Source organism: Babylonia areolata, chromosome 7 (assembly GCF_041734735.1).
Source record: "Babylonia areolata isolate BAREFJ2019XMU chromosome 7, ASM4173473v1, whole genome shotgun sequence".
Lineage (NCBI taxonomy): Eukaryota > Metazoa > Mollusca > Gastropoda > Neogastropoda > Buccinidae > Babylonia > Babylonia areolata.
In genome coordinates, this window is record NC_134882.1 from 15747793 (window position 1) to 15772529 (window position 24737).

A 24737-nucleotide genomic window follows, 5' to 3' on the forward strand; every position below is an offset into this window, starting at 1 on the left:
CACTCAAGGTCTTGTGGACGGGTAAAGAAATACTAGCGAGTGTAGGATTAGAACATGTGCGCCAAGATTCCCTCGCTGCATACAGTAGGCGGATGCCTTACCACTAGCCCGGTCCCCACACCAAATAACTCTCACTGTCTCTATTGTCTGTCTCGCACTCTCGCTCTCATTCCGTACGTCCGTCTAGTTCACCGTGTCTTTTCCATTCCCTATTGTATAACATACTGTGGCCGATGTATATTGTCAGGGTGCGTGTGTGTGAATCAGAATCAGAATCAGAATCAATTTTAATGTCAATTAAACCTAAACAAGGTTTATAAGACACGCATGCAAAGTTACATGAAACCTCGCACAAAAAAAAGAAGAAAAAAAAAAGAAGAAAAAAGCGAAACAAAAATAGGTAAATGCTGAACAAGACATTGAATTACTCTTGCACGCTATGGCGTTTTTGACAGCAGTTACTGACAAATTTCCCAAACAGTCCCACAAGTTTGTCTTCCAGTATTAGCTGACTGGGTTTAATAATATTTGGGAATGTAATTTTGAATTTTTTGTATGAATTCTATTCTAATTTCTTTGTATAATTCGCAGTCATCTAAGAAATGAAATTCATCCTCTATTGTTTGACATTGTAAACATAGTCTCCTTTCTTTTGGAATGTTGAAATATCGGCCTTTTTCTATTGCTAAATCATGACAGGATATTCTTAATTTGCAAAATGTGTGTGTGTGTGTGTGTGTGTGTGTCAGTATGTGTGTCAGTGTGCAGTCAGTGTCGTAGTGTGTGTGTGTGTGTGTGTGTGTGTGTGTGTGTGTGTGTGTGTGAGACGGTGTGTTTCTCACGACCGAATTGTATCGCCATTGTTATCATTGTGGATTCATTTATTTATCTATTTTATTTATTTCTTTATCATGATTATTTATCATATTTCGATATCCACCGGCAGTCAGATTTTTCCCCTCTCTGCGGAGTTGGTGTCAGTTCACAAGGCGTGGACGTTCACTCCTCCAGTCACACAGAGGAGTGATAGTGAAGTGATAGTAGCCTGCCGGAGAACCCACTTAGAGTAGGACAAGGTTTTCATCCTCACTAGTAGGTCTGTCGCTTTCTGTAGCTTGTTTTTCTTTCATCGCAACCCAACAAAAATGGCGTAAAAATCAAATTGATGATTGTGGCCGTCAACGCAGTGAAAGTGGAAGGGAAGAAATGTGGAAGTAGTCGATTAAAAATTTTAAAAAATTTAAAAAAAGAAAGAAAGAAAGAAGAATTTGATTTGCATGTAACACTAGCTGTTTCTCAAGTTTCTTCCTCAGTTCTTTCTTCGTGTTTCTTTTGTGGAAGGTCCTATCAATACTAAAAGGATGGATTGGCAATATTATTCACAATTTTTCCCCTCCTGACAGAATGAGTAGTGTTCGCAACAAGGCTGGTCACACAGATAAGAAGAGGGGAGGAAACGCACGGATAGGGCCGATGGATTGTGTTGGACAAAAAGAACTCTCCAGCATAACATAATATTATCATTATCACAAATACGACTTCCAATTAATCGGTTATTATTTGGAAAAAAAAGTAGGGCTCGTCCGGGATTTGAACCCGGGACCTCTCGCACCCTAAGCGAGAATCATACCCCTAGACCAACGAGCCAGCTGAGTAGGTGAGTTGAATATATACTATTAAACACAGTTTGTCAATTGTTGAAGGGATGATTTTGTCCAACCAGTGTAATATTCAGCCTTTTAATGTGAAGCAGGACGATTTTGATTTGATTCTTGACTAATCAAAGCAAGAAAAGCAGATCATTTAACCAAAGTGACAAAAGTCAGCCATTCATCTCGCGAGACTATATGCCTGTCAACCTATAAACAATATGGCGGTCAGAAATTTGAAAAGGCGTCCATAGCATTGTTAAGTCATGTCAGCAAAAAAACCCAAACTAACTGCTGAATGCATCATGTTATCGTGCGCCTACTCCTTTGAGTGAAAGTGTTGAGGGTGTTTAGTGTCCCGGTTTTAGTCGTTTGAGGTTTGTATAAATTCCAGTAAGCAACGACAGACAACAAACATGGCCGGACGAGATTTGCACGCTAGCGGTCCGTCAGACAGAACGCGACTTCGATATGGAACCAACCGTCAGGTTGAAATGTCCATGCAGAAAGAACTGCACGACGTGGCGCAAAAGTCACTGAGCGAAATCGCTGCCAAAAAAGAACAACGGATTAATGTGCCACTGACAGACGACCAAAGGCTTTGCCTGTGAGTTTTTATTTTTTTAATTTATTTTTTAAATGTAACAGAGGCTTACGTAGAGTGATGAAGTGTGTTTGTGTTTTTTCCCCTCACTAAATAGAATATCTAATCCTGAGAAATTCAGAACACACACACCCATACACACAGACACACACACACACACACACACAGGCTTATAGTAATGAATCAAACATACACTGGCAGTTGAAATAAACACACATGTACACAGATTGATGTAATCTCAAATAATTGCTTGTATTTTTTATTTCAATTGTTATTAGGTAAATGCATAATTTTATAACTATATTTAGTTTGGGTTATTTGGGGAAAGAGAGAAGCAGATTGAGTGTAAGAACATTATTTGATAATAACGAATGATTTTGGCACTTAAATCATATGTAAAAAGTTATGAAGTGTTTTAATTCAAATGTATTCAAACTATTATATAACTTTGAGGATATTGACCCAAATGAAATACTGATGATTTCCACTAAAGAAAAACCTAGAAGTTTTTGTTACAAAATGATCTTTTTTTGATCACTCTACTTAATCAATTTTTAAAAGTGCATTCAGAAGGAAACGTGCACAAGTTTGAAACATACTTAATTCCCTCAAAGTTTAAAAATGCACGAAACATCAAACTAAAGATTTTGCTCAATAGTGATCCAACATTTGGAGAAAAATATGGGGATTTTGACTATTGATACGTAATGGTAACATTAGTATATGCATTGCCCATGAATAGAAATGACAAGCAATTGAAATGATCCATTTTATGTTTTGATCCAAAATTGGCCAAGTGGCCTCTAGACACATGATTGCCAATCCACTACTACCACCCCTTACACTGGAGTAAAATACAAACAGAAAGTAAAGTAAGCTTGTTGAAAATGAAATGCAGCGTGTGATTTTAGCATAATGACCCATATTACTATTACGCAAAATGTTTAGACTGCAGAAGACTTGAGTTTCTAAGCAAACTGGGAATGACAGCTAATAATGGCATGATTGGTGTTTGCATCCCTGACAGGCGAATGGTGCCAGAGTTAAAGATGGAGAAGAAGCGAGAGGAGCGGAGAAGTGTGCCAGTTTACCATGATGATCTGAAGGCCAGGGAGGTCTCCAAGGTAAGAGGAAGTTTGCTTGATGTATTTTTTTAAATATCTTTATAAGTAAACAATACACAGATAGCATGAAGAATATCTGTGCAAAACAAAATAGAACTTATGTAATCATTTACTAATGTGTGCTGTTTAGCATCATGAAGGACTGAAGTCACAAGTAAAAAATGTATGTTTTTGTTTCGAATTGGCTGCATTTGGCTGCATTTTGCTAGATATGACAGCTTCAAGTCAGGTACATTTGCTGTCACTTCAAGGAGATGGATGGTCCATTCTGTTTCCCCTCATTATTTTTACTGATAACTTATGCAATCAAGGGCATGTGTGACTGCCATGCTAAGTAGAACTTGTAAGATTTCTGAAGAGATGACAAACATTTCTCTAGCCTGAATATTATTTTCAAGGAACTGATTATGGCTGCCTCCATGGTATGAAAAACAACAACCCAAAACCCTGTTTTTATACATACCAGTGATAGTGAGAGTTTCAACCCAGGAACACAGAAGGTAAATCCCACAATCAATCCCTCAAGCCAGGCTGAAACAGTGGTAAACACCTTTCCTGAAAATAATGAATATTGTTCATTGGTAAAGGTTTCCTGATTCTGGATATGTAATATGCATTGATAAAAAGTGGTATGGTAGAATGTTTTCTATCCTGAGAATTGAAAGTTTCAACTCACATGTATATATATTTCAGTGGTCTTTCACAGTCTTCATAATCAAAAGCTCTAGCACTCTTCCAACATCAGTTGAAGTAGGCTTCCGTGATATCCCATTCACAAGCAATGCAAGATCATTGGGATTCATTATTGATTCTGAAGTTAGTATGAAAGATCATATGACAAAAGTTTGTCAGACAGTCTTTTATGAGCTCAAATGACTGACTTCAACCCAGTAGTACCTCACAGATAATGCAGCAAAAACACTAATCACTTCATGCATTCTTTCCAGATTTCTGATTAGATTACTGCAGTTCTTTACCAGCAGGTTTACCGTCTTCTGCCATAGGACCACTACAGAAAGTTCATAGGTTACTGCAATTTTTTAGTAATAGTTTTGCTGAGGAAGGTGGTGAGAGACCACTGAAGTGATATACCACTTTTACCAGTACTTGAAACTTACCAAGGAAAGAAAAGTTTTTACAAGAATATTGTTGCGCATGGGTGTGCTGCAGGAGCAGATGCTGTTGCTTCCTCATGTCCCTCCCACCAACCCTCCTGACAAGGCTGCTCACACTGTCATGGAGTCCAGGACCAGAAAATATCCCTATGCCAAGAAGGAGCTGGTTACCACAGATGGTAAATCTGTCCTGTCTGTGTATCATGTTGTAAAAGCATGTCAGGTGCCTGTGATTACAGTGCTGTCCTGTGTCTATGTGTGCTTACCTTACCTTTTCCATGTTTCACCTTCACAACCAACCAAAGCTTTTTTACAGCGTCATATGGTTTGATATTGTTTATTCAAAATGCATGTCATTTTATGCTTCACTTATTCCAGAAGAATCTTCTATCATACACATTTTCTTTCCACTCTTTTTCTTTGGTGCCTTTGTATGTGTGTGTGTGTGTGTGTGTGTGTGCACATGTGAATATATGTGCGTGTGCACATGCGTGTGCGGTGTGTGTGTGTGTGTGAATGAAATGACCTGATCCATTGATGAGGTCTCTGTCTCAAGACAACAGACGTGACATGAATTACAAAAGCTGCAGTGACTCTTCAGTTTTCAGGGTTCATTATACTGAATTATAAAAAAAAAGGCAGTCTGTATGACAACCCCGCCCCCCCAAAAAAAATTAAACAACTGATAAGATTATGTGCTTAGTCAGATAAGTACATAGAATAGATGAAATATTCAGTGTGCTTAGTCAGATAAGTACATAGAATAGATTAAATATTCATGGCTATTCACATTATTCATGTCGTGTTAAATATCTTTCTCTTTGTATAAAGTAACTATGTTTGGACTAATTTGGCCTTTTCATCATTATTTGTTTGCTGGTTTTGTTGCATTTAAGATAAAATTATTCTTTTTAGATCCTCCATGGTCAAAGATAAGACACAAAATATAGATGAAAGTTAATGTTCATGGATAAATGCGTTATTTGTTGCAGTCATGAAGAAACCCAAAGTCTCGTCAGTTGGTATTGTTCCTTTTCGTTCAAGGTAATTTTTATGATGCATTATGTGTTGTGTGTGTGTGTGTGTGTGTGTGTGTGAGCATGTACACATGTTGTGTATGTGTGTGTATGTGTGAACACACATGGGGGTGGTGTGTGTGTTTGGGATTAATTCATTGTTATATACCAGTACTTGTTTTGAATATATGTGCTGCATAGTGATATATTGATTTTTATGATTTACTCTGCGTTACATTATTATAAAAATACTTATTTTTGCACAGGTTGTAAAAAATCAAGTTTATTCAATCTTTATTATTTGTTCAAAAGGCCGAATGAATAAGGGAAAGAGAGTGAAACATAAATATATAATTTTGTTGTCTTTTGTGCTTAGGACTGCAACTCCTATGGGATTTTTCTAGTAAAACTATTTCCACCTGACCTTGTAGGCAGCCATACTTCATTTTCAGGGGGTGGAGGTAGGGGTTTGCACAGGGTATGTTTTATGTTTCCTCAGCCTACCAACTGCTGGCATGAATTATAAGATCTTAACATGTTTATTTGTTGTTCTGAATGACGGGCGCAATAGCCGAGTGGTTAAAACGTTGGACTGTCAATCTGAGGGTCCCGGGTTCGAATCACGGTGACGGCGCCTGGTGGGTAAAGGGTGGAGATTTTTACGATCTCCCAGGTCAACATATGTGCAGACCTGCTAGTGCCTGAACCCCCTTCGTGTGTATATGCAAGCAGAAGATCAAATACGCACGTTAAAGATCCTGTAATCCATGTCAGCGTTCGGTGGGTTATGGAAACAAGAACATACCCAGCATGCACACACCCGAAAATGGAGTATGGCTGCCTACATGGCAGGGTAAAAACGGTCATACACGTAATAGCCCACTCGTGTGCATACGAGTGAATGCAGAAGTCCATTTTAAACGTGAATGGGTTAAGACTCTTATGCTAAGTGTGAGATTGGAAAGGTCAGTTCTTCCCCTTAACCCCATGACTGTTGAACCTTTATGAAATGAGGTCAGTGTGGCACGAATTGTGAAGTGCAGTTAGTACAGTTTTGTAGTTTTTAGTGGTATGATTATTTTTTGTTAAATAAAAGTAATACCATCTCAAAAAGAAGAAGTTGAAATAAAGAATAAAGACTGACAACCTGATCTGTAAACTCCATATTATCTCAGTGAAATCACAGCCCTTCACTCATGGGCATGCTTGGCAACAGCAGTGAAAAGGTTTTAACACACTGGATACTCAAACAGGGACAGAACCCAGGAACATGAAAGTCCGGTTCTTGGCTAATGTGTCTTGTCAGATATGATTATGATGCATATACTTCTTTTTAAAGAAAAACTCTGTTTCCACAAAATCAACTAACAGTGGCGGTGATGTTGTTTTCAGACTTAGTTACAATAAAAAACGGAAATCCACTTCACGTGTTACTTACCCAAGGTTTGATCACTGGTTTGTTTTTGAGCATAGTTTGCATGTGTTGTTTTCATTTCACAGAAGAGAAATTGAGAGAACCGTTTGTATACTTTTGAAAAAAAATTTTTTAAGCTCTCCACAGATGATTTATTAAAGGTGCTTTTCTCTGTGTGTCGGTATTTCATTTTGATTTGTTTTTTGACTGGATTTTAGCATGATGTGGTGTGATCTTATTTGGTGTTTTTGTTTAGTTTTTGGAGTGCACAGTTTCAAGAAGCATTGATGTGCATGCAAAATTAGACAGGTATTTATACAGACACACACACAAAAAGCAAAAAGGAGCATTTATTTTGTCAGCCAGTGTTATCTGAGTTGGCACAAGGGAGGTAATTGTGTTGCATGGTTAATTTCTGTGTGAGAAAGTTGATTCCCTTGAAAATAAAACTAATAGCCATCACCTGTACATGTGCATATATATTCACATACATACTAAACACATGCTTGAGTACATGCATACTCGTTCATACACACACACACACACACTAACACACATATACACAAATACACACACACACACACATCCCCACACACAAATACCCAAACACACATTTACTTGCAAACAAACTTAATCCAGTGATTTATATATACTCAGTATTTAGATGCACACACATAGACACACAAACTAATCCAGGCTCACACTTGAATGCGCAGACTTGCAGGCAACAAGAGCACACACGTGCATGCAGTCAGCCATTCATGCTGGTCACTTTCACACACAACTATGAAGAAAAAGAATGGAAAGAACAAATCTGATTTACTCTGTGGTGATGCTGGGATTTTTTTCAGTTAAAAATAGCAACCCACCCTCTGGAATTTCTTCCTCTCTTTGTATTGCTGTCTTTGTTTCGTGGCCTTTCCATTTTATTACTGTCATCTCTCTCCTATTTTCTGCCGTGCTGATCCAATCTCTTCTATTTTTTCTAGAATGCCTTGAATGCTTTGTCTTTTTCTGGGTTTGTTTTTTGACACACTGTTTTATCATTAAAAAAAATAAAATAAAAAAATTAAGGTGGCTGTGTTTTGTGATGAGCAGCCCGGGAGTAATGTCATTGAAATGGTGCAGATGATGAGGCAAAAAAAAAAATCATGGCTGTATAGTACTATTGTTTGTAATTTATAAAGGTGTTTGCCACATATGTTGATAAAATTTGTCGGTGTCAGTCACATGAGGTTATGAACAGTGTAGTGTGTCTTGTGATGACAAGAACAGAGTCTTGTGGCAAGGAAAGGAAGAGTTGGCATTGGTTCCTGTGTGTTGTGACAGCTTCGAGGTGGACAGCATGCGGGTAATGGTGGAGGGGGAGAGCCACGCCTTCAATGCCATGCTGGATGAGATAGACATGGTATGCCGTCCCTTCATTAGTGTGTGGTGTTTCTGTTTCTTGTTCTGTTTGTAAATGTGATACATAGCTGTTTCAGTCACGTTGCCTTCTGTTAAGGGCCTATCTTTGTTTTATTGTAGTTTAATTTATCAAATTATTTGTTTATTCAGTTTGATTTTTTAACTTTCATTTTGTGTTGTTAATGTTTTATACAAACCTAGTGGAGGCTCTGAAGCCTGACAAGTGTTTGGTTTATATGAAGGTCAGGCATTTTCTCAGGCGTATATGAATATGTCCACACACTTTGACACCTCCTTGAAACTGAAATTGATACATAGCTGTGAAGGTTATTTCTTTGTTATTTTATAATGCTGTTGGAGGTAGGCAGCACAGGTAAGTGAACTTGTTAAGAATATGTGCTATCTTATTTTACACACGCACACATGCAAGCACGAACACATGCGCATACACAAATTGAGTAGGGTTGGTTTTTGTTGTTGTTGTTGTGATTTCATCAGAAGATGTCAGCATTGAAGGAACAAATGCATATGGTTTCTTTGTTGAATTGGCTTCAAAAAGTCTTTCTAGTCAACAGATCTTAGCAACTTTGCAAAACAAAACTGATTGGATATCGTGCATAGAAATCATGGGACTAAAATAGAAGAGAAAACTCAAAAAGGAATTGTAGGCAGTAATATTTCAATGAATGCAGGCCAAAATTATTGTACTTTCAAGGTTCTTGGTTTGTTAATCTGTACCTTTTATTCCTTATGTGCGAGCTAGTAACCCACTAAACACCAGCATGATTAGTGTAAATCATCCATTAAAAAAAAATTATTTTCTTCCTTCCTGATGCCATTCACTCCATTCCCTTCCTCCCCTGCATTCAGGCCAGTCGAGCCCAAGACACGGACGTTCCACCCCTTGACCTGGATGACGTGATGGGAGACGACCCTACCCAACAGACTGCCGCCACAGCCATACCCGCTGAGCCACCTGTTGCGGCGGTGCCAGAGAAGCTGAGGAAGCCGGCCATCTTGTCTTCACTGGGCACCACGAGCACTGTGACGCTGACCCAGAGAGCCAAGCCCGTTCCCAAGCTGAGAGTGAAGCCAGGTGCTGGCAGGGGGGCCTCTCTCAGGGCTGACGGTAGGTACAGAGTTGTATTACTCTTTTTGACCACAACAGATTTCTGTGTGTGAAATTCAGGCTGCTCTCCCCACGGAGAGCGCGTCATTACACTGACAGCGTCACACGTTTATTTGTGGGTTTTCTGCCTGCAGTTTCATTTGTTTTCCTATCAAAGTGGGGTTTTCTACAGAATTTTGCCAGGGACAACCCTTTTGCAGCCGTGGGTTCTAAATGCATGCTGCACACGGGACCTCAGTTTATTGTCTCATCTGAATGACTAGCGTCCAGACCACCACTCAAGGAAGTGGAAGGGGAGAAAATACTAGTGACTGCTGGTGTGATTCGAACCAGTGTGCTCAGATTCTCTCGCTTCCTAGGCAGACGTGTTACCTCTAGGCCAACACTCCACATATATAGAATAGTTTATCATCTCAAGAAGAGAAATTCTCATGTGGTGTGTGCTACACATACAGTGCATGAGAATCACAGCCAGTTGATACAAATGCATAAAAGTACATAAAATGTTTAAAAGCTAAGTTGATGTGAACCTTGCATACAATAGTCACAGTCACCATGAAATCACAGGTAACATTATTTATTTAATCTTTTTTTCTTTTCATTTTAACGATTAATTCTTCTGTTTTGTGGGCTGCAGCTCCCATGTTCACTCCTATTTACGAGTTTGCTTTTATACGTATGACTGTTTTTACCCCTCCATGTTGGTGGCCATGCTCCACTTTCCGGTGGAATGATTGGAAAACTTTGCTATTTGCTGTTCAGAGGTATGACAGGGAGATGCTATGGCAGAGTCAGGTAGGTGCTGGACCTCTGACCCAGTGTTCACCAGTGACCAGGGTTTGAGGACACATTTCAGCGTGGTGTTGTGTCATTGGGAAAGGCGCTTGACACCTGTTTTCTTGATTCCACCCGGGTATGAATACGTTCCTGACTTTGGTTGGGGAAGATTGAGATGGAGGAGGGAGAGGATTGGGCCCTACTTTCCCATGCCAAGCCCTAGACACAGTGGATATGAATTCGCTGCCCTGATGGTTGGAAGAGGCTATGGGACCTGTAACTTTTTTTCTTTTCTTTTCTTTTTTTGCCTAAGTAACACTGTGTGTGCATCCTGTGTTGATGTGCCAAGGCTGTTTGATAGGTTATGAACAGTAACCTTGTCATCTGGACACACACCAACACACACACACACACACACACACACACACAATCACCAGAACACAAAAACACACAATCAACATACACACGAACAACACACACCAACAGACAAACACACACATATACACCCACCCACACCCACACACACATACACACGCATAACACACACACACACACACACGCACACACATGCACGCACACACACACACACTGTCTCTATCTCTTTCTCTCCAAAGAAGACCAAACTTCACTGTATCTCCTGTTGCTTTCAGTGCCCACTTCACACAGTGCACTCAGGAGCGCTCGCAGCATGCAGTCGTCTCTGATGAGTGATGAGATCGTCATGCCTGACGAGAACGTATACAGCAAGTACGATGACGCCATCGCAGCAGTAGACGCAGATGTGGAGACGGCAGTCGGAGCCACAGAGGGCGCCGCTAAAGGCACTGATTCTCCTGGGGTATGTGTGCATGTGCTCTGTGGTGTGGGTTGGGATGTGTGTGCAGCTTGCTTCCTGTGTGTGTGTGTGTGTGTGTGTGTGTGTTAACTGCAGGAAAGTTTGTCTGCTGGTGCTGTTCTGTGTTTGTGTACTGCATATTTTCATTTGGTGATTTGGGTTTATTGCCCTGTTTCGGCATGATATCGTATCCTTGGGAAAGGCACTTTACTCTAATTTTACTCACTCCTCCCAGGTGTAAGTGGGTAGCTGACTTAGGTCAGGGAAGGTTGAAATGGTAGGAGAGGATTGGGCGCCACCTTCCAATGCTGAGCCCTGGACACAATGTGTATCTATACATAGATACAGATATAATGTATAGATATATGAAAATAATGATGATATATATTTAGACAGAAAGTTAAATAGATAGATAGTAGACAGGTAGATAGGCTATAGATCGATAGGCTAAACAACAAAGTAGAAAGGCCAAGAGTTTAACAGATAGACCAGCATCAGACTTCATCTGACGCAAAGTATGGGAGAGACTGACATTCTTGAATAGGCCTATCAAGCCACAGCTGACTCTGTGCCAGAAACAAAAACATCACCTTGAACACAACTCCATAGTCTCCCAAGACTGAAGGATGCCAAGTACTGTGTGTGTATATATTTTGTTATCTTTTTTGTTTAATTTATCTTTTCATTTTCCAGTGTTCAAAGGAAACAACAAACAGTGGGAACAAGGATGAATTGAATCTTAATTTTTATACTATTATTTATTCTTTTTAGCACAAAGAATGGGATTTCAACAGATTTCGTTTGAGTGAAACTCAGAGGGAGAGCATGTCACCACATTGCAGCACCACACTTTTTTTTTTTTTCTCTCTGTATGTGTATTTGTTTTACTTCTTAAAGTGGGTTTTTCTTCAGAATTTTACCAGGGTCAGCCTCTTTTTTTTTTTTTTTTGGCTGTTGGATCATCAATGGCAGTACTCCCATCCCAAGTGCATCAGGAAAACCCTTTACGTTGCCGTGGATTCTTTTACATGCGCTGAGTGAATGCTGTACATGGGACCTCGGTTTCTCGTTTCAGGCAGTTCACTCGTGGCTGTGTTGTTATTGTTGTTGATGTTGTGCAGATCAAGTCGGTCAAACAGCTGCTGGAGGAAGCCAAGATGATCAGTGGCCCTGGGGCGTCCCCGCTCTACAAGGCCCACCTCAAACCCCCATCCGCAGGCAGTGCCAGGAGCTCCAGGAGTGCCAGGAGCGCCAAGAGTGCTGCCAGCCAGGCCACCTCCCAGGGCCGGGAGACGGCCGTGGAGGGGGGAAGGAGGAGCGGGCGGAGGAGGGATGGGAAAGACCGTCGCAAGAGTGCCTCGAAAAGCGCAGGTCACTTGGCTTGATAGTCCCTCTGAGAGCACAGAATACTGAATGGTTTTATCATCTCAACAAGAGAAATTAACGTATGGTGTGTGCTGCACAAACAATGCTTTAGAATCACAGTCAGTTGATAAGAATACACAGTAGGATCAATAAGAACACACAATAGGCATAAAATGCTTTAATGCTCAACTGATGTTAACCTCACATGCAATAATCATTATCATATGAACACATGCAATGATAGTACAGGAACAGGTATAAATGTCATCAGATTATTAAGAATAGAGATATGATTAAAACCAAGCTATGCAAAAGTATTTTGAATTAATATAGCATAGAATACACACATACAAACTTGCACTGCATGCATACATGCATGCATGCACACACATGCACTCACACACACACACACACACACACACACACACACACACACACTAACACACACACTAACACTAACACACAAGGACTAAATAAAAAAAAGTGGTTTGCATTGATTAATTATTTAAGAAATAAATTGAGTGGGGTATAAGACTATTCTAAGAGTTTTCAGTTTGGGAAATTGATAGCGTTTTCCTAAAGGTAAAAGTTTATAGTATTTATAAGATTTAGTATCATTAAGAATGTATGCCATGAACTGCAGTGTTCAAGTGTTTTTTAATTTCTGTTGTTTTTTGTCCAGATGTGACAGGGTTTTGTTTTTATTGTGGTGAGTTTCTTATTTGTTTATTTGGCAATCCTGTTAAGGCCCTGCGCATTCAGCTGGATTCTAACCAACAGTGTCAAGCAGTGTCAGCTCCAGTATCAGAATTATTGAGTGATGTTGACTGTGCTGTTTCAGCCAACAAAGCTGCAGGGAAGGAAGACCCAGGTACCACTGGGGATGGGGGGCCTCAGGAACGCTCCGTGGATGAGATTGTGGCCGCTCTCAAGCTGCAAGCCAGTAGTGGAGTGTGAGTTAAAGTCCCCTCCTGCCTTTGTTCTTCCTTGAGCCAAGTTTCAGTCGGCAGAGTTGTTCACTTGTAGCGGTGGTCTGTGGCTGGTTGTGTTGAATTGTGTGGGTAGAGTGTTGGTTTGTTTGCCAGACTGTGTTCCACTCCTGTGGGGATGCTGGGGGATTTCAGTATAAACAGTATCTCCACCTGGAAATGCTATGTTGGAAATTTCTTCTTTTTCTATCGCTCTCTTTGTTTCTGGACTTTGGTAAATTTCCTTTTCTTTTTGTTGTTTCTTCTTAAAAAAGAAAGAAAGAAAAGTAAAGAAAGAAAAAGAAATCTGCCATGCTGGTCCATTCACCTATGTTTTATCTAGAAAGCCAGGAGCATTTTTGTTGTTGTTGTTGTTGTCCTTTTCAGGACTTGATAATTGGGCATTCTTACTTTGTTGTATTCTTTTTTGAGCCAAAGATCTGTGTTCAGAGGTACTTGTGTGTGGAGATATTGACAGTGTGTGTTGTTGACAGGTTGAGTGAAGCAGACAAGAAGATTCAGGAGATCATGGACAGAGTGATGGCACGAACCATTTCTGATGCAGGTCAGTCCACACAGTGGCAACATGAGGAGGGAGTGACTGGTTCATAGAAATATTAATGGAAATAGTCAATAGAAATGGAGGAAAAGTGAAAGATGGGATCACTCGTACACACAAGCATGCACGCATGCATGCTCAAAGCATATACACACATAGGCAGGGATGAAAGAGAGTAAGAATGTACAGATGTGTAATGATAGTCATTGTTTCATGGATTGGTGTACTTTAGAGTAATGTGATTGCATTCTGATCCCAATTTAACACATGGATGAATATTCAGTTGAAAATATGTCTTGACATTTACAATGAATGATTTTTTAATTTTATTATGATCAGGTTTTGCCCTTATGTATTAAAAAAATCAGTTAAGATTTTAAGACATGGTTAAAAAATAATTGTTATGAGATTTCATTATGATCAGGTTTTGCCCATGTGCATTAAAAAAATCAGTTAAGATTTTAAGACACGTTAAAAAAATAATTGTTATGTGAATACAGATCCATTTAGTATTTCTCGAACAGTTAATGTGATGACATTCAAGCGACGCTTACAGTGTATGTATTTTGATCCGGATCCAGTTGAAATGGGAGTGTGGGGCTACAGACTATTTAACTCATGTGATAAATATTTGGGAAAGAGAGCTGATTATTTTGGTTTGTTACGCTGTTGGGAAAAATCACATTTCTTTGTTTTCACTTGAATACACCATTGCACTTTTTCTTATTTGCATTTGCACTGAGCTGGAGCCACAATTTTTTTTTTTTTACAGACATAAGGTTTATCATACTTTATAGAGACACCCTGAATTGATGGTGGTTGTTTTTTTTAAGATAATGAAGCTGTTCTGACTAGTGTTGAACATAGTGAATGAAGGAAAATGACAAGAGGGACAAACATTCTGCCAGAAAAAAAAAGTTTTAAAAAGCAACCACACACAAATCTGTGTCCTGTGTAAGTTGACCAGTTTTCTTTGGAATTTTTGTAAATTGAAAAAAAAAAGTGTTGAAATTGTATAATATGTCATGTCTGGATGTCTTGATATTCGAACTGTGCACATCCATATGTACTTTCACTGCTCCTGGTTGAAATCTGTAGAAAGGTATATTACCATGGCAGTATTCATTTTCTGATTTGTAGGGGAGCTTTTGATTCAAAGTTTCGTGGGTTTTTTTCTTCTTCATTTTTATGTGCAAAATCTGCTACATTGTCAGTGTAGGGTCAAAAATAAAGGAATTGGTATCACCTTATGTCTGTAAAAAAAAAGACAGTTCTGCTTTCACTTTGTGCTTTTATAACGACTGATTTTTGTTTTGTTGTTTAGTTGTGGCAGCCTTTTTTCTAGATGATTTTTTTTTTCTTCTAAAGATGAATTCTATTTTGTTGAGAAATGCTAATTTATCAGTCTGTTTTTTTTCCCTTGCCTTGAAAGTTCTGTTCTCTTGGTAAGACATTTCACAGCGGCCGTAGAAAAAAACATGTCACACACATCAAATATAGACTTCACGAAGAAAGGACCACTTTTTCAAATGAATGTCAAACTAAGATGCATAAATTATTTCATTTTGGTCAGAGATTTAAATCAATTATCAAAGAACAAAAGAGAGGACAATTCAAATCATTCTGTTACCTGGAACAAATACAATTGCTTGCAGAACAAAGTCACTCCCAGATTTTGAATTCAGAGAAAAACAGGTCAGTTCAAGTGTCAGTAATGGATGTGTCCACTGTTGCTGGACAGACAGGTGTAGCAGATATCTCATAGAGTTGACTGGCTTGAGAGATGGCATTTCACTGTGTGTGTGCGTGTGTGTGTGTGTGTGTGTGTGTGTGTGTGTGTGTGTGTGTGTGTAGACACTCAGCCATTACTGCATTTCTCGGATTTGAAATTTGATAAACTCCTCCTCCTCTGTTTTTGGGCTGCGTCTCCCACATTTACTGGTATAGACAAAGGAGCATTTATGTGTATGACCATTTTCATCCCCAACATGTTGGGAGTCATACTCTGTATTCAGAGTGGGAGAGAGGAGGTGTGTATGCCGGTTTTGTTCTTGTTTCCATAACCCACGGATATGATGACTTGGATTAAGGGATCTTTAACATGTGTATTTGATCTTCTGCATACATATACACATGAAGTGGGTTCAGGCACAAGCAGGTCTGCACATATGTTGACCAGGGAGACTGGAATTTTAAAAGTTCCACTGTTTGCCTACAAGGCGCTGCAACCGGGATTCGTACCTGGGACCCTCAGATTGAAAGTCCAACACTTTAACCTCATGGCTGTTGCGCCCTCCACTGATTAACTTCAGTTACCCTCCTCCTTGTGTGATTGATCCCCTCAACACCCCCCAGCACCCCTCCCCCCTTCCCCACCTGCCCTGCCTGCGTTCTTGATGGAATCGGGGAGCAGTTTTTAGTTTTGAGGAATTTTGTTTAACGTCCGTCACACATACACTTGAATGTAGACATTTTTCAGCTTCCACACCTGAGCAAGTTGTGTGCTGTGTTTGGAATAATGTTGCACAAGGGAAGAGTGGCACTTGGTTTGTTACAGATGACACAGCTTCTGTTGGCACACCTGAACCACCTGCAGGTATTTGTCTTGTTTTGTTTCACACAGATGTAGTGGGCAGCGTTGATATTGGGCATACATGATTGGAACAATGTAAAGTGTACAGGTAGAGGAAAATATACATTTAGTACAATAAAAACTGTAGATACAGGAAAGCATACATTCAGTACAATAAAAACTATATATAGAAAAACATACATTTGGTGCAATATAAACTATATAGATACAGAAAAAACATACATTTGGTACAATATAAACTGTATAGATGCATAGTACAATAAATCTATACAGATACAGAAAAAGACATACATTTGGTACAATAAAAACAATATAGATACAGAGAAATATTTTGAAAGGATATAAACTATTGTAGATAGAGAAAAAAACATAATCTGGTTCAATGTTAGTCATGTAGGTAACAGCAAAACACATTTTGGGTTGTAAATTCTGCTTAAACACAAATACAAAATTTCAATTTCAAAGTGGTGTCAAAGCATGCAGATTGATCTGTATATGCCACACCGCATCTGCTTGGCTGAAAAACAACAAGAGATGACATGCCTTCACATAAACCCAAGGCACTGGCCAGGCCTTAAGACATGCTATCTGCAAATGCAAAGAAATGTTTAAACAAAGAAGAAGGAAATGAGCAGAATTTTTTTTTTTTTTTTTGGTTCTATGTTGATGAAATGATGTGTATAATTTTGTGTGTGTGTGAGTGTGTGAGTGAACAGCAGTAATGAAGTGTTCTATGTTTGAATTCATTATTTCATGAACAAGAGAGGAGGAAAAGTCTATGCATGCCTTGTTTACTTTTTGGTCAAACAAAGTCAGGGGTGTTCTGTAAAATTACACCTTGCTTTCCTTCCATCTGTAGTGTTGCCCGTTACTAAGGTAAATTTACCAGTACTCCATGACTGGTTCTGCTCCAGCCAAGCATTTGGATTTTAGTTTCAGTTTAAGTTTCAAGGAGGTGTCAAAGAGTGCAGACTTGTCAAAGCGTGTGGACTGATCTATATGAACAAGACCACATCTGCCAGAATTTTTTTTATTTTAAATTGAGCAGATGCTTAACGCTTGCATAAACCGAATATGCTGGCCAGTGCCTTGAGAACCTAGCCCTAGGTTTGCATTAAACATAAGATAAATATGTAGCCAAAATGAACAAATTTATACATTAAAATGTAATAAGATGAAAAGCATGAAAAGATCAAACAGGCATATGAAGTAGATGTGTATGCTTTTAACAACAACTATGGAATATAACAAATTTCTGTAAAAATGCACATTATGCGTGTGTGTTGTACAAGATTAAGCTATACAACATCACCATGGAATTAATATGCTCTTGAATATGTATTGTTCTGCCTACATTATGTTGTTGTGGAATTATCAGTGTTTAGTGCATCATTATGTCTTTACTTCCTAATGCACAAAGTACATGAATTTTTGTATCTGTAAAACCTTTAAAAAAAAAATTGGGAAAAAAGATATATGGTTTTTTTTTATATACATGTGAAGAGATGAATAGTAATGACCAGCGCAGTGTGTGTGTCTGTCTGAAGCTCGCAGTGTCTCCTTCGACAAGCAGGCTGTTGGCAGTGACCTGAAGGGTACTGGTAGTCGTGGAATAGATAGTTTAGGCCACTGTGTTGGTGTGTCTGTGTGGATTTGAACACTGCTGTGGTAGAGAGGCTAGAGGAGTTTGGTGATTGCTGCAAGCGTTTTGTTGGTGCACTTTTTGTTTTTCACATGCCACCTTGGAGATAGACATGTTTTACTTGTTCACTGACAGAACAGTGTTAAACTGTTTTGAGTTGCTAGCTACTTGGAAAAACAGTGTTTAAAAAGGTTATACTGTTTTTTAAGTGTTGATTATATAATGATTTGTTTGTGCACATTTTGTTTCGATATGTTAACCTTCGGAGATACATAAGTATGATTTATTTCATTGATGGAACAGTATTTCAAAAGTTGATCTGTTATAGGTTGCTTCTTGAAAAATATAGGTTTCAAAAATTGTACTGTTTTAAGTTTCAGCTTGAAAAGTAGGTTTTCTTTTTAGAATTTATCTGCATTAATGTGATGGATTATTTTGATGTATTTTGGTATACAAAATGTTTTTTGCTTGTGCAGCTGCTTAAGTTTGATGAAATGACATTGTTAAAAGTTTAATTAGTTTAAGAATGGTATTCATATCTATTATTTAGACTCTTGTGTTGATTAAATTTTTTTTTTATGCTGTAACAGTTTACAGATGTGGGTTTTTTGTTTTTGTTTGTACATTGTCTTGTACTTTACATTGGTAATGTGTGTATTAGCTAATGAGTGTCATAGATGGATGTCTCTGTGTGTGTGTACATGTGTGTATGTGTGTGGGAGGGGTGGGGGAGGGGCATGTATGTGCATGCATGTCAAATGTCAGTGTGTTGTACAAGAAACTTTTTGTTGTTGTGTGTGTACACGTGTGGCATGTGCATGCATGCATGTCAGTTGTCAGTGTGTAGTTCAGGAAACCTTTTGTTGTTGCGTCTGTACACACACGCACGTCTTTTTGCGTTTGTGTGTGGTACAATAAGCCTTTAGCTGTGATTGTTGTGCCTGGCAGCGAGTGAGACAGGGGAGGGCACTCTGACCGACTCAGATGGCAGGGTGACCCCGTCTTCAACCTTGGCGGACGATCGCATGTCAGGGATGATTAGTCCGTCTGACCTGGAGGGTAGGAAACAGTCCTTGATTTGGTGCTGTATCATTAAACATTTTCTCTTTCATAGTTAGGTGTTCTTGTGAGAGGGAAAAGCATTGATTGGGTGGGAGTGGGGGGTGGGGGGATAAGATCAGTTTAAAGGCGTGTGTGGTTTTGGAGGTTGGAATGGGGAAAGATACTGAAACATTCTGTGATTATGTATTACATACAGCAGATGTTTGTTGAAATTTTTCAATGACTGTTACATTTTTAGATCAGTTTGAAAGTGTGTGTTTCTGTATTTGAAAGTTGAAATCAGGAGAAAGATATTGAAATGGTAGCGGTAGCATTGTTTGAATATGAATTAACGTACAGCAGATTTTTGTTTATTCCTCGCAAGGACTCATACATTTTTAGGTCAGTTTAAAGGTGTGGGTTTCTGTATTCATAAGTAGGTATGGTAAAAAAAGACAATGAAATAGTGCTATCACTGGATCGATATGTATAATGTAAAGCAGATGTTCGTTGATAATTTGCGTGGAGCATCTTACATTTTCCACATACTGTACTTGTTCAGATCTATTTAGTGTGTTGAATTTCAGGTAAGAGGAGGAATTGCTGTGTGTATACTATGGATATAAACAGATGCAGAATATCTATTGTTTGTTTCCACATGGTTTAATAATTAGGGGTTCTCTGCATAAAACAAAATGGATCGAAATAACTGTAGAATGTATATGCAGCTGCTCAATTTTATTTCAGTTGTCTTTGATTTTGGTGAATAAGCTGGTGTTTTTGAATGCTGCACTTAAGCGTATGATTTCAGCAGTCTTTGTTTTCGCTAGTTGTGATTTTGGTGTTTTGTGAACTTCCCATTTGTTTGGTAATTCCAGTGGTCCTTTAGAATGGCTAGTTGTTGTGTCAGCGTCTTTGTTGTGTGAATATCAAGCTTGAAAATCAGATGCATAAATGATTGCAGAAGACTGATTGTGATGCAGAGGTCATATTGAGGTCAAGTTGAATTTTCTTCAGCTGTTTTATTTATCATTTTTCAGATTCTGTTCAAATGATAGCACTCACCTCATATGTGATGTTAAATGGTTCTTCCACAGATTTTCTTCATTTTTTTTTCAATACATATTCACTTATAAAAAATTTTTTTTTTAAAAACATTAGTATTTGATTCGAGCCATACTGCATGCTGAATTTCTGCTGGGTATAGTTGTGTCCATAGCAACAGATGTTTCCTTACAAGATATCATTTGTCGTAACTTGGTATCCCAGATTTCTTAGATTAAGATTGACTAGAGCTAATCAGCAAGGCTGTCAACAGATTGCATTGTTGCTTTGTTTTAATATATAAACACACTGGTTGTGTTCAGCAACTGTAATTTATGTGGTATGTGTCAGTACGGTTGAAGATGAATAGGTATGACATTTTGTCGGATCAAAAGAAAATATGTCTCCTTAAGAGTCGTATTATTTGGATCACATGTGAAATTGAAAAGAAATTTGTTTTAATAATTTCAGTGCATGAAGTAGATTTTTTTTTTAAGAAAAAAACTAAACAAACAAACTAAAAAAAACCTGTTGTTTCTGATGGATAGCATAACCATAATTTTGTTTGTTTTCTCATCTGTCTTCTTTATTGGGGGGGTGGGGGTGGGGGTGGGGTTGTTTATAACAAATTCATTTATTCTAATTTTCTGTTTTATTTGCTTTTTGAAAGAATCTCAGCGAGACATGAACATTCCAGCCCAGATTCCAGAGGAGGAGGAACCAGACTTTGATGGTTAGTATCTGTATAATCATCGTGGTTTTGAACATTTCCATATTGTGGTTTGAAAAACAGTAATGGTGGGTAAGTTTTACATTTGGGCCAACAGCAAAGTGAGAGCTGTATTATCAGTGGTTTCTCCAGTCAATGGAAAATCATTTAGAGCTTAGTCTTTTGTGAAGGACTATGACTTTCAAACCAGGAGGAAAAATTGCACTGGCTCTTAGTGCTGCAGCCTTGTGGGCTAGTTGGCCTTTGGGAACCATCCCAACGCTGACTGTCCTAAAACCCTCTTGGCCAAGAGAGTGGGGATGTAACCTGGGCAAGACACTCTCCACTATAATCAAATTCTAGCCCAATAGTCGGAACAGCAGTTGCCTCCTCTGCTGTTCTGATGGTCATAGTTGGACACGACTGACTATCATATATATATATTGGTGGTTAAAGTTACAGAAACTTACAGCATTTGATATGCAAAATAGATAATTTGTGATATTGAAAAATGGCTAGAATCAAATTTCCAGGAATATCTGACATACATATGATCAACTTAATTGTTTGGTCAGAAGAAACGTGAAATGTTTCATTCAGATAAGGCCAAGGCCCCTAAATGAAGATGGCAATCATAGATCATGTACATTCATGAATCCTGTAATAGAACATAAGTTATGGATAATAACAGTTGTTTCAAAGAAGAGGTTCATAGGGTTGCTTTTGTAATCTAAATAGCAGTCATGCGCAATTGTTTTAGAGCTTTGTCATCATACAACGTCAAGATAGTATCATCTCACTCATGGTGGACTTAAACAAATTTTTCTATCTATTATTCTTGCTGGGTTAGAAGAGAATGACGGAAAATGATTTTGAAGAATACTGGTGATTTCTTGAGGAAGGAGTTAAATTTAAAAAAAATGTTTTATCTAATCCAGTTTGAAATCATGTTCAGTGATTCCTTTTCATGCAGATGATAATTATTGTATTCATATTGAAATCCATTTAGTGTCCATTATGAATTTGCATATCTTATCTGTGTTGAGTACCTTCTAAACAATTATTTTGATTGGGGCTAGAGATTGCATTTATTTTATGCATTTTGAAGATTACAGTTCCTTTTGAATAATTCCTTTCATCTTGGAATTGCACTCATTAAAATGTTTTTAACTTGAGATTGATGTGTTTTGAAATGTTTAATTACACTTGAATAACTATTCTCATGCAAGTAGGAGTTAGGTTTATTTAAATTTGTTTTGAGTTTACACAGAGTTAGGCTGATGGTCTCCCTCGTGAGTCTTTTGCTTCCTCAAGTTCCTGCACTCAGTTCTTTCAAGCCTGGTCTCAGAACCTAGCTCTTTCCATAACAGCTCGTCAGTACCCTCCCTTTTTTCTGTCAATAGTTTTTCCAGCCCCCCTTTATATACATGTGTTTTTAAGTTTTGTTGTTTTGTTATGTGGAGTGGTGGCCTAGAGGTAACGCGTCCGCCTAGGAAGCGAGAGAATCTGAGTGCGCTGGTTCGAATCACGGCTCAGCCGCCGAAATTTTCTCCCCCTCCACTAGACCTTGAGTGGTGGTCTGGACGCTAGTCATTCGGATGAGACGATAAACCGAGGTACCGTGTGCAGCACACACTTAGCGCACGTAAAAGAATCCACGGCAACAAAAGGGTTGTTCCTGGCAAAATTCTGTAGAAAAATCCACGTCTATAGGAAAAACAAATAAAACTGCACGCAGGAAAAAATACCAAAAAAATGGGTGGCGCTGTAGTATAGCGATGCGCTCTCCTTGGGAGAGCAGCCCGAATTTCACACAGAGAAATCTGTTGTGATAAAAAGAAATACAAATACAAATACAAATACCCCTTAGTACCAACGTTATGCATGTGTGTGAAAGTTGGGTATGAAAGTGCTTTGATTTGTTTCTGCACAAGATTTAATAATAATAAATAATAATGGTATTTATATAGTGCTGAATCTTGTGCATAGACAAATCAAAGCGCTTTCGCACCAGTCATTCACACGCATGCATAACTCTAAAACTGTAGAAACTAAAGACAAGGAAGGGCAGGCAAGGGAGGATATTTTGGGAAGAGGTGGGTTTTAAGGCCAGACTTGAAAGAGCTGAGTGTGGAGACTTGATGAAGCGAAAGAGGAAGTTCATTCCAATCGCAAGGTCCAGTGACAGAGAAAGAACGGCGGCCAACAGTCGAGTGTTTGAATCTGGGTATGCGTAAACAGAGTGGATCCGAAGCCAATCGTAGTGAGCGTGATGGAGTGTAGAGGTGAAGGCAGCCACAGAAATAGGAAGGGGCAGTTTTGTGAATACATCTATAACATAGAGTGCTGATCTTGTACTTTATTCGGTGTGAGACAGGGAGCCAGTGGAGATGTTGCAAAAGAGGAGTGATGTGCTCAGATCTTTTCTTTCTGAGGACGAGTCGGGCAGCAGAGTTTTGTATGCGCTGAAGGGACTGAATGGATGAAGCAGGCAAACCAGACAGTAGAGAGTTACAGTAGTCAAGGCGAGAGAGAATGAGAGAAACAACAAGTCTAGATGTTGCGTTAGTGGACAGATATTTCTGGACGGCACTGATGCGCCACAGTTGACAGTAGCAGGACTGACATGTCTGACTGATAAATTTTTGCATGGACAGTGTATTGTCAAGGACAACACTATAAATATACCATGATAATAATGATAATGATTATTATTATTAACTGTATATGTATGTGCATGACCAGTGTCTAATGAAGTGTGTGTGTGTGTGTGTGTGAAGCCCTGTCCATCCACACAGCGAGGACGGGTGACACGCTGGGCGCCACAACAGATATCAGCGTTGAACAGGTCAGTGTGTGGTCCCCTGTTAATGCGCAGTGTGTTTTCTGGTGGGATTTCACTCGTTTAGGGAGCTACAGGACTAAAATGTATGCACAGGAGTGGAATGGTGCAGTGTTGATTATGGTAGAAGTGCAGGGCTGTTTTATGATAGGTTAGGTCATGCATGTGTGTCTGCTTGCATGTTCACATGTACATTCATGCATGTTTATGAGTGTGTGTGTGTGTGTGTGTGTTCGTGTGGGTGGGTGTTCATTCTGGTGGTGGTGAGTGACAAAACTTAATACTTTTTTGACTCACTTGTGTAAACAAAGTGAGTCGATGTTTTAACCAGGTGTTCGGTTGTCTGTGTGTGTGTGTGTCTGTGTGTCCTTGGTAAACTTTAACATTGCCATTTTCTCTGGAAACACTTTGTCCGTCAATACCAACTTTGGCTTTGTGTGTCAATGCCAACTTTGGCATAAAAATCGTAAGAAAAAAATCTTCACAGTCATACCAATAAGACTTTGTAAGTCTCCCGAATTAAGCTGTGTTTCCCGTATAATTAACGGTTTATTTCATTGAGGCCATTTCCGGGATTCCGAAAACATGATATAACTGCATCCCAGTTGCAGTAGCATTGGCGATGCTTAGTGAGTGACAATTAAATGGAATAAACAAATTCTGAACAGAACACATACAGTGACACAGACTACATCATCGACATGTGTACTGCATATGAATCTTTTAACTGGATACTCAATTAACTGGAATGAAGATAACAGAGAAATTGAATCGACCATGTTGTACTTTCCCTGCAGGTGTAACTAAACTTGTACATTTATTTAGATCAAGAGAAAAAGGGCTAAATGTTGCAGTGTGATTACAATAATAGCCACGTCTCCTTTACCACGGACTTCAAAAATTC

At 38.9% G+C, this 24737-nt stretch overlaps 1 protein-coding gene and 1 non-coding gene across 4 annotated transcripts in view; one reads left to right on the top strand and one right to left on the bottom strand.

Moving 5' to 3' along the window:
• Nucleotides 1-1575: 1575 nt before the first annotated feature.
• On the bottom strand, nucleotides 1576-1647 carry Trnap-agg (transfer RNA proline (anticodon AGG)). The gene has a single exon. It is a non-coding gene; the product is annotated as a tRNA-Pro (tRNA).
• A 219-nt stretch (nucleotides 1648-1866) lies between these two features.
• LOC143283739 (uncharacterized) overlaps nucleotides 1867-24737 on the top strand; it is an 89968-nt gene continuing 67097 nt past the window's right edge. Inside the window, exons 1-15 of one of the 3 annotated variants that reach the window (XM_076590036.1) lie at nucleotides 1867-2256; nucleotides 3281-3377; nucleotides 4548-4671; nucleotides 5485-5536; nucleotides 8252-8330; nucleotides 9200-9458; nucleotides 10886-11073; nucleotides 12192-12441; nucleotides 13277-13388; nucleotides 13898-13968; nucleotides 16520-16558; nucleotides 18103-18150; nucleotides 19146-19256; nucleotides 20953-21015; nucleotides 23772-23839. In XM_076590036.1, coding sequence (XP_076446151.1) covers nucleotides 2066-2256; nucleotides 3281-3377; nucleotides 4548-4671; nucleotides 5485-5536; nucleotides 8252-8330; nucleotides 9200-9458; nucleotides 10886-11073; nucleotides 12192-12441; nucleotides 13277-13388; nucleotides 13898-13968; nucleotides 16520-16558; nucleotides 18103-18150; nucleotides 19146-19256; nucleotides 20953-21015; nucleotides 23772-23839 — 1752 coding nt within the window. In that variant the 5' untranslated portion in view covers nucleotides 1867-2065. The remainder of the gene's footprint in view (nucleotides 2257-3280; nucleotides 3378-4547; nucleotides 4672-5484; nucleotides 5537-8251; nucleotides 8331-9199; nucleotides 9459-10885; nucleotides 11074-12191; nucleotides 12442-13276; nucleotides 13389-13897; nucleotides 13969-16519; nucleotides 16559-18102; nucleotides 18151-19145; nucleotides 19257-20952; nucleotides 21016-23771; nucleotides 23840-24737) is intronic. The other 2 variants (XM_076590037.1, XM_076590038.1) reach the window with 2 other exon arrangements.